Here is a 9,795-nt window from a genome sequence, read left to right on the forward strand (position 1 = left end):
ATTTGTTCATAAAGTAGTTGGTACATTAAGATACCAATTCAAGCCGCCGAAGTCAATCTTTGTCTCCCCAAAAATGTAATATACCTTTCTTCTTTCCCTCAAGACCAACTATAGTTCTAGATTTCTTTGAAAATTATTTTACTCGTTCCTCATCTTTGAAAAACTAATTAAAACCAAAGAAAAAAGTCCATTTTCTTGATCTATTCAAACTACAACGGCGCCGTTCGCCCGTTCCTTTAAACAACTTAATCACAAAGCAAAAAGAAAACCATTATTAATTACCATATTAGGACCATACTATAGAAGCATTACAACTGAGAACTAAGCAAAAGCTCCGGCTATACTCCGCCAGCCCCGAATCTAGGCTCTTCTCCGCCGTGACTCTGTTTTGTTACTCGGCCTTTAACTCACTGAGTTATTGACTTCAACAAAATGGTTCAAGAATCTTTCATATACAGCTTTGTAGCGCGTGGGACAATGGTACTAGCTGAGTACACAGAGTTTACTGGAAATTTCCCAGCAATTGCAGCTCAGTGTTTACAGAAATTGCCTTCTTCAAACAATAAGTTTACTTATAATTGTGATCATCATACTTTTAACTTCCTTGTTGAAGATGGTTATGGTAAGTTATCCTTTTAACTTTCAGTTTTAGCTTTAGAATTGCTTTTACACTTTATTTGTTTCATTTTAGTTGGATTTGAAATGGGTATTGCTGGATCTCGAGTACTAGAGTGTAAATATGGAGTCTTTATGGATTTTATAAGTAGAGTTTTAGGAAATTTATTAAAAACTTACAGTGTTGCTGTTGAAATATTGCTGGGAAGAAAGGGTATTATGGGTTTTGTGAAAAGCTGGAGCCTTTATTGGAATCAGAGATTAGAGTGCATGTTTTCTTTTTCTTTATGTTGAAAGGGTGAGTATTGTGCTTCAGTTAATTGGATCTTTGGTTTTTGAGGGGCAAAATTGAAAATTGAGAAGAAGCTCAACAATGACAAGTTTAGCAAGTTTTTGAAATCCTTAATATTTTTTAGTCACAAGCACATATAAGTAAAGGGTTAATGTAAAAATAGCCAAATTATAAGAGAGGAATGAATGCAAAGGATACATATAGCTCACTCCGATTAGTCCGGGGTTGAGGTTTTAATTGCTAGATATTTCTCCGCCATACTTCCTAAGACATTTACCTTCGTCGGCTTTGTTTCTAAGTTTGCATGTTCTGTCACTTATCTGCATTTTATTTTGTTACGAGAGATGTTTCTGTAAATATAAAGCTGAGAATTTGGTTTAATACTTGAAACTTGGAAGTTAGTATTATGAGGTGAAAGCGGTAGATATAGGATGTGAAATGTCTATGTGGAATCAGTGAGATTCGTTTATCAACAGATGAAATGTTTGGGAATTAACTGATGGGAAGTGGGAGAACAACTTTGGCGGATGTTGTGGCCTTCTGTTTGTTGAATAGTCAATATTCTCTATACTTATCAAAGAACATCAATAGATTCTAATGGTTTATTGAATAGTCAAAATTCTCTGTGCTTGGCAAAAGAAATCCAGATTCTAACGAAATACTATAAAAGAGGAGTTGTTTCCAGAGTCAATGATGCCATGTACTCCATCCTAATGAAGTGTAATTTGTTACTTTTCATTTACAAATAACCAATGATGGAATGTAGAATTGTGAACCCTTTCTTTAGCTGTCACATGATTAAGGTAGAACTTGGCTTTCTGATCTCAATGGAAGTCCTACACACAGCACTACGGGTCAAGATTTTGTAAGCTGTAGGTTGAAGACGTTGAGTCTAATGGACAGTCAAATAGAGGGAAATAAATTGTCTTTGGAGGATAAATTCTTCTTACCTTGGGCTATATAGTAGATTAGATTGAGTGGATGATTGGCGGTCTTACTAGTTCATGGCTCTAGCCTCTGTACATACCTCTGGTTTGGACTGCAGCCCCTGGGTGCTCTTCTATCTGAAAAAGAAAAAGGTTCAAGAAGCAAAGTCATATTTTCTTTCTTTCTTTCTTTCTTTTTTTTTTTTTTTTGGTAAAAGGTGTCTCCACGAATGATTTCACAGAGCCTTTCCACTTAAATTGTAAAGTGATATCATTAGTTATATGTTTGAGCTTGCATGGAAAATGATGTTAATCACTTTTTGGCTGTTTTCATCGACCTCCTTTCACTTAAGTTCCTCCAACTGTCTTATACTATAGGTTGATGCAACAGCTGAACCTTATGCAAGTCTGATTTAATGCCTGCTCACTTTGCAGCTTATTGTGTTGTCGCCAAAGAATCTGTGGGGAAGCAAATTTCTATTGCATTTTTGGAACGTGTAAGAGCTGATTTTAAGAAAAGATATGGTGGTGGTAAAGCAGATACTGCCGTGGCTAAAAGTCTTAATAAAGAGTTTGGGTATGTTGCTTAAAATGTATATTCTCAATTCTACTGCAGTTGTATTCTATTACACACTGAAGTATAACAGGTGAAGTATGTCATTCTTTTCAGACCTGTCATGAAAGAGCACATGCAGTATATAATTGACCATGCAGATGAGATTGAGAAACTATTAAAAGTTAACGCCCAGGTGTCTGAAGTCAAAAGTATTATGTTGGAGAATATAGAAAAGGTATGCCAAATAAACTGGAAAAAGATGCCATGTTGTATATGATATTATCTGCTGCAATATGGTTCACTCGTTTCTTCATCACATGTATATTGTCCTCTTGCATTCTCTTTGGATTTTGACTAGGATGGATTTTGCCTAGTATCCTTCGTGCAGCTAAATGAAGTCTTATTGCGTAGCAATTCTCTAGTTAAAAACGCAGCTTCTTGGTTCCCGCCCAAAACTGTGCGAAAGTTTATGGATGAATATATGTAGGATTGACATCTGCTTAGAAAACATATCCTTAGACCTTACTGTGTACCTAACTGTAATCTTTCAAATCTTCCAATACTAATCTGTCCCTTCTGAAAACTATTGATGGATACCATAGGCCGGTCACAAAATCAAATTCAAAGTTCCAGGGGTAAAAGAAAAATTGGCTTTAAGAAGAAAAGGATAGCATTTTGCTTTCAGAGAATTGAGTTTGCATCTTGGTTTGGGCTTAAAATTAATAAACTTCACCTTGTTAGGTGTCTTTTCCTGGTCAACCATATGTTATTATCTATATTATGAATTTATCTTATCAGGCTTCCTTTTTGACTAACAAATCTTTGTTCACAAACGATACCTTAAATCATGTAGTTGGTGTGGACCATTTATGTCAGACTGGATAATTGTTATCAAACTAGATCTTTGTTCTTTTCTTTTTTTGGGATTTGTTGTTAGGTAATCGTAGCATCCCTTGTTCCTTAAGGGATCCAAAACCCTGTCAAAATTACGAAACTGTACCTTTTCAGTTAAGATGCACCTAATGTTTGGTAAAGCCCGTTATTTGCCATTCGTCGCCCTCTTTAAGTTTCAATGGACCGTTAAGGAGAAGCGTCTTGAAATGTGATTGAGTTATTGTTGTTTCTTTCTGATTTTGGCTGCACGATGAATCTAATGGGACAGACAAATAAAATAGAGAAAAATAAAAGTATCTCCAGGGCACTGATCTATTATGTGATGCATCAATATTGTCTTATTAAGTCATTTTTCTTGTGGATTTGTTCTTTGTCTATGATATATCCTTGAGATTACAGCCATTCAACCCATGAAGTGCTCTAACAGTAACTTTATGACTGCTTATAGTTGCCACTAACATTAACAGTAATATTTCTAGAACAGAGAGTTCCGAATTTTTTCGGTATATGCATGAAAAATAGAATATCCACCTACTTTGGAGGACATCTTCTTTGACAAACATTATATTTAATAAACGGAAGCTCCAGATTTACAAAAACTAGACCTACAGAAACTAGGAGCTCCAAGTTCTTGCTAGCAGGGATGGCGACTCCCCTTAATAGCTTAGCATTATTGTATCATGGTAGATTGACTAGTCAGGTTATTATTCACGCTTCTTGAATCCAAGATTGATCAATGAGGGTTATTGACATGCCTTATTCTGGGAATTAGGCATAATTGTGTATCTAATGCAATGTGCTTTTGTTATTATCTGCAACTCAGATGTTAAATTTGACATTTCTGTCAACATAATGTGGTTGTATGCTTCAGCATCACCTTAAGCTTTTATAAACATCTGTGGTTGGAGTAAGCAACAGCTCAGGCTATTGAAACTTCCATTCGTTTGACTTAAATTTAAACCTTCCAGGCCATTGAAAGAGGGGAAAACTTGACTACACTTAACGACAAGGCTGAAGATCTGCGTGATTCGGTAGGTTTGATTGATGATTTCTAATAATAGCAAGTGTTAATAGCATCTATAAGGTGTCTGAAAACCTTGTGTGTTTGCTTTCAGGCCCAAGAATTCAAGAAAAAGGGGACTCAAATACGGCGGAAAATGTGGTATCAGAATATGAAAATAAAGTTGGTTGTGCTAGCCATCGTCCTATTTTTGGTTCTTATAATCTGGCTTTCAGTTTGTCGTGGCTTCAATTGCACAAACTAGCATATCAACGACGCACAGTTGGGTCCAAATTCATACAAATGTAGACTAACAGATCAAAACATGCACATCTGCTGAGGATTTTGCTATGAAGAAAGTAAAGCATCTGTAAAACTTTGTTTCAGATTTTTTCTGAAACCTTTTAGGAAAAACCAAAAGAACATTCTTTTGTCCTGTGTTTTCTTAATTTTGTCATAAAATTTTTCTCGAATGTCTCTTTCTTTTTTCGTTATCGGTTCGGGTGGGGAGGGGTGGGAGTAGGGCTTCAGGCAGTGGCTATAGGCTTGTAACTGTGTATTCTATGCAGTGTAAATGGTGACTAGGTAAGATATCTATTGTTGGTGGAGGAATCTTGATTCATATTGTGGGTCAAGCACTTTGTTTATCATTAAAATGAGTAACAATTAAATTTGTACGCGGTTAAAGGATACGTGATTTAATTTAATACGAATGATCAGGAAATAATTAGAGTAACGTGAAACAAAACGATCAAATTGAACGTGATGAACAATTAAGCCTGGCTTTTAGATGAACATTGGAAATTGATCTCGGTCAAGCCCTCGAGACGAGGTCGGTGCAACCAAAAAATAAGCAGCTGAAGAATACTATAAACAATAGCTAGAAAACAAAGATGAACTTTTATTGCTTTGATAGGCATGCCAACAGTGTGTTTAAAATGAAAAGGTTCTCCCCTTTATATAGTAGGGGAGTTTCAATCCTAGTATAAGTCTAAATAAGGTAAAAAATCTTCTCATCCTAGTAAAAATTGATCTGCAGTTGATACCGGGCGAGATTTGCCCCATAGCATCCGGTTGAGGTCGGATATTACGGCTCCGCGCTTATCGTGTCTAACCGTTTTTCCCTTAGCCTCGCTTCTTGGACCTGATGCTTTACCGTATCTGGCCCCGGGTGCACCATTTGTCCTCCCCGAGCTTTGAGACGTGGAACCCCTCGGCTTTACCCGAGGTCGTGTCAGATCATGCTTCCCTCTTGTTTCTTTACCAGGAAATCGGGGGTAACATTATCCTCGATCTTGCCCGTACACAGATAGTCCCCTCACTTCTCAGAGAGCAGATTCATCGAAACGACGAGAAGTGATTAGTTTACCCCGGTTCCTTCCTTCGTACGATATAATCGGGTCAACAAGTCAGTGAAACGTCTTATCTGTCGTGTCGTTCTGACTACATACACATGTCAGCTGCTGGTTGACCATCCTCGAATGCGAAGAGTCACACATTAATTACTTTCCTCTTATAAAAGCTTCAGTTCCTTTTTCACTTTTTTACTTTCCGATATCAAACCTTCTTAAGTTACCCCTGAACTTTTTTCTTGCTCTTAACCCCTTGAAACCTTCATACATTGTTCTTCATATCTTCATTTCTTCATCTCCAATCTTCAAATCTCCATATTTCGTCTTTGACTCTTCAAGTTTGACATTCAAATCTTCATACCCATCTTCAAGTCTTCATATCCGACTTCAAACCTTCATACTAGTAATCCAACCTTCATATTCCCAGATAGCAATGGAAAAAACTTCAAATTCTGTGACCCAACATACCACCCCTTCAACTTCTAACCCGGTTGCGAATGTCGAAGTGGTCCTATCGGAGCCAGCCTCGGAACCTCCTTTAAAAATTTTATCCCCGGAGGCTGCTCTATAGACAACGACTTTAAGGTAGAAAAAGCCTCCAAAGCAAGGGGATCGACGTGAGGAGGTGTGGAGGTACATATGCTCCATCACCGAGGACATGCTCCCGATGGTTCGGGAGGACTGCAAATGGGAGGGCAAGGAAGTGGTCGTCCCTTGCCTTGATAAGGACATCACCACGCATATGGAGGGGTACTTAAGTATTTATACGTACCCCTTCACGCTTTTTCTGATGGATACAATAGCCCTCAACTTCTACAAAAGGTACAAGGTCTGCCTTGGGCAGATTCACCCATCTTTTTGAAGGATCATGATCCTCCTCCATCACCTCGCTAATAACACGGAGGAGCCCCGGTTTACCATCAACCATCTACTTCGCCTCTACAATCCCCGAATCTCTCGAGGGGGATTAATAAAGCTTGTTCAATGGGCAAAGAAAGCTCCATTCTCGAGCATCGATAAAGATAGGGATTGAGGCTGGCAGGGGAGATTCATTCGGGAGAAGACCGAGGATCTCATTCTCCCCGAGTTCCTGCCATTCCTTGAGAAGTGGAACCTAACACGTAAGTTCCTCTCCTCTTAAGTAGTTAAAATACTTTTTTGGTTTTATTCTTCTTTCTCATCGTCCGGTTCTCCCGTTGTACAGTGGTCGCTCGAGTCCCCAACGCAGTCTCCCATTTCAAAGAGTGGCTCGAAGGGATCTGCAAGCAACTATCATACTATGAGCGCCAGTGGCGCAAACTCTCATAGGGCAAGTAGGAGGCATGTTCCCATTGTGAGTGTCCTTCTTCCCCTGATTGAATTTCCTTTTTTATTCTACTATCATTTTGACTAAGTCCCTTTCTTCCTTCCACAGGTTTACCCAAGACCACCGAGCTTCGAGCAGGGACGAGGATGAGGCTCTGTCCCCATCTGCTAAACCCTTCGCTTTAGGACAGCCTGTTGCCAAGGCCGTTGTGAAGGAGGAGAAAAAGAGAAGAAAGTGGGGGTCTTCTAGTTCCCTGAATGCGGACACCGAGGCCAAGAAAAGAGGGTCGCGGTCAGATTCTAAAAGAGCAAAAAAAAAAGAGACTCGGGCCAGGGTACTCGACCCTGAATCCCTTTATCGGCTCAGGGACTATCCTGAATATGATGACTTGGAGTTCATCGCCTATGAGCCGGACATTGCTGTAGAAGAGTGGGTGGCACCAGAGGGAAGCGACCGGGAGGCCGAACCCTCTTCAGCTTGGGAGCCCGAGGGGAAGCCTGTGGCTACGGCCTCTCGATAAGCTACTCCGGCTCTGGGAGAAGTCGCTGACGTCATTGACATTCGGAGTCACCGTCTCATATAGAGTCTCTATTTGACGAGTCCCAAGACATTAAACAAAAGCCGACCGAGGCATCACGGGCCGCAGCTGAGGCCCTCAACCTTTTCTTCGAAGGCATGGACGTCGGTGCACTAGAGGACTACTCTGGGTTTGGCCCCCTGGTGATCTCGAAAAAGGACGTGCTGCTGGAGACTCGAGCATAAAGCCAGTGAAGCAGTTCCCTGCCCTGAGCATGGATCCTGACCGTAAGAGAACAATCATGTTTACAATCTCGGCGGATACCAGGTTGCTGTCCGGGCCAGTTGGTATAGCCTGCTATCTTCATTGCTTGGTGACCGAAGAGAACCAAGCAATGATGAACGAAGTGGATGCGTCGGGCCTTCTCAATAAGGCACAACATGCACTGAACATGGTATGTTTCCCTTTCCTTATATCCCTTAAAGGGTTTATTTAGCCTTAGCATATTTTAAAGATTTCATCTCTTTTGTTCCTCAGGCCTCGGTGCTTCATCATGTGAGCTTCCACCAGTCTAGGATGGAGGTGGGTCATCTCGAGTTCGAGCTCAAGGAGCAGGTCCGGGTCCGGCAGAGGGACATGTACAAAGATCTTAACGAGCAAAAAACAAACGCCCTTAAGGACCTCCCCGTCCTCCAAGCCAAACTGGAAAAGGCTCAAAAGGAGGCCTCGTCGGTGAAATAAGAGCATGTCATTTTGGTCGAAAAGGTAAGGGTATTTGAGATTCATAACGAGAGGCTAAGCGCAACTGATAGCTCCACAACCTCGCAGGTCTAAGAGAAGATCGATCTGATCGACTAGCTCAGGGACGAAATGAATGAGGTCAAGGCCTCAGCCGAGGGGTTGAGGAGCAAAATGGATCTTCTGGCCTCGAAAAAGGAGGCAACCAAAAAGGAGTTGGCATCGACCACGGACCAGCTCTGGGTGATAAAGGATAAAACCGACAAATGGTCTCGGCTGAATGATGTGCTCCGAGCACAGCTGGACTCGGCCATCTCGGAATGGGATGCCCTCAGCCGAGAGTACACCGCGCTGAAGTACTAGTTGGAGGCTGCTTCGAATGAGTCCTCCGAGGTCTAGAATATGTTGGCCCAATACAAGAATGATGTGGAGGTAGTCGAGGCCCGTATAATAACAAAGGCCAAGTATGTAAAGTGGATATCCTAGAGGGAGACCCTTGAGGATATTCATGCCCGGTGGTTCAATCTATTGGCCGAGATCTAAGAGGAAAAGAGGCAAAGAGGTCGAGGCTAAAGAGATACACGAGCCCGAGGGTTCAGGCAGTGAATCGGGCTCGGTAAAGACTAGGCGGGAAATACCTTAGTTTATTTTTTGTTTTTTTGTACATTTTTTTAATATCTTGGGGCCGATTTATAGTGCCTCTGTAATATTTTGGGTGCTATAAAGGATCTCGGGACACCGTAATCATCCTCCTCGTTTACTGTGTTCTCTTCCTATTTTTTGGCCCAGTTGAGGTCGGGATCGTTGATTGCTATTTGGTTTCCTCCTTTTCGACCAGTCCCTTGTTTGTTGTTGTCGAGACCATGGGCACTATGAATACTTCATCGATAGCAAACATCTCCTTTGTGGCTGGTTGTTCCTCGTAGACCGTTTTGATTCCTCTCGGAGTGGAAAAATTCAATTCTTGATGCAGGTTTGAAGGCACCGCCCTTATGCTGTGAACCCATGGCCGTCTAAACAAGGCGTTGTACCTCATATCCCCCTCGATCACCTAGAATTTTATTTCCTGGGTGGTCCCGACAGTGTTTGCTGGTAGGGTTTTTTCACTCTTCGTCGTCTGGCATGCCATATTGAACCCGTTTAATACTCGGACTGCTGGGACGGTTTGGTCTAATAATCCCAATTGCTCTATGGCCGTCTATCGGATAATGTTGGCCGAGCTACCTATATCAATTAACACACATTTAACTTGAGATTTATTGATAAGTACAGATATTATCAGTGCATCATTGTGAGATTGGATGATGCCCTTGGCATCCTCGTTGCTGAACGAGATGGACCCCTTCGGAACGTAATCCCGAGTGCGTTTTTCCCTTGTCATAAAAACTTTGGTGCATTTTATCATTGGCCCTTGGGACACATCCACTCCCCAATGATCATGTTGATTATGTGTTGAGTCTCCTCTTGTTCAATTTGTTGGCGTCCTTGTTTTTCAAATGAATTTTGGTCCATTCACTTCGGAATTCCTGAAGGTGCCCGTTGTTGAATAGTCGAGCCACTTCCTCCCTTAGTTGTCGACAATCTTCAGTCCTATGAACA

At 41.1% G+C, this 9,795-nt stretch overlaps 1 protein-coding gene across 1 annotated transcript; it reads left to right on the top strand.

The window, feature by feature from the left end:
- Positions 1-207: 207 nt before the first annotated feature.
- LOC107768441 (vesicle-associated membrane protein 724) lies at positions 208-4,931 on the top strand. The gene is made up of 5 exons (XM_016587569.2): positions 208-622; positions 2,269-2,410; positions 2,504-2,624; positions 4,252-4,314; positions 4,399-4,931. The coding sequence occupies exons 1-5, from the start codon at positions 433-435 to the stop codon at positions 4,546-4,548; spliced, it is 666 nt and encodes a 221-aa protein (XP_016443055.1). The 5' UTR covers positions 208-432; the 3' UTR covers positions 4,549-4,931.
- The last annotated feature ends 4,864 nt before the right edge of the window (positions 4,932-9,795 follow it).

Source organism: Nicotiana tabacum, chromosome 7 (assembly GCF_000715075.1).
Source record: "Nicotiana tabacum cultivar K326 chromosome 7, ASM71507v2, whole genome shotgun sequence".
In the NCBI taxonomy this organism is placed as follows: domain Eukaryota; kingdom Viridiplantae; phylum Streptophyta; class Magnoliopsida; order Solanales; family Solanaceae; genus Nicotiana; species Nicotiana tabacum.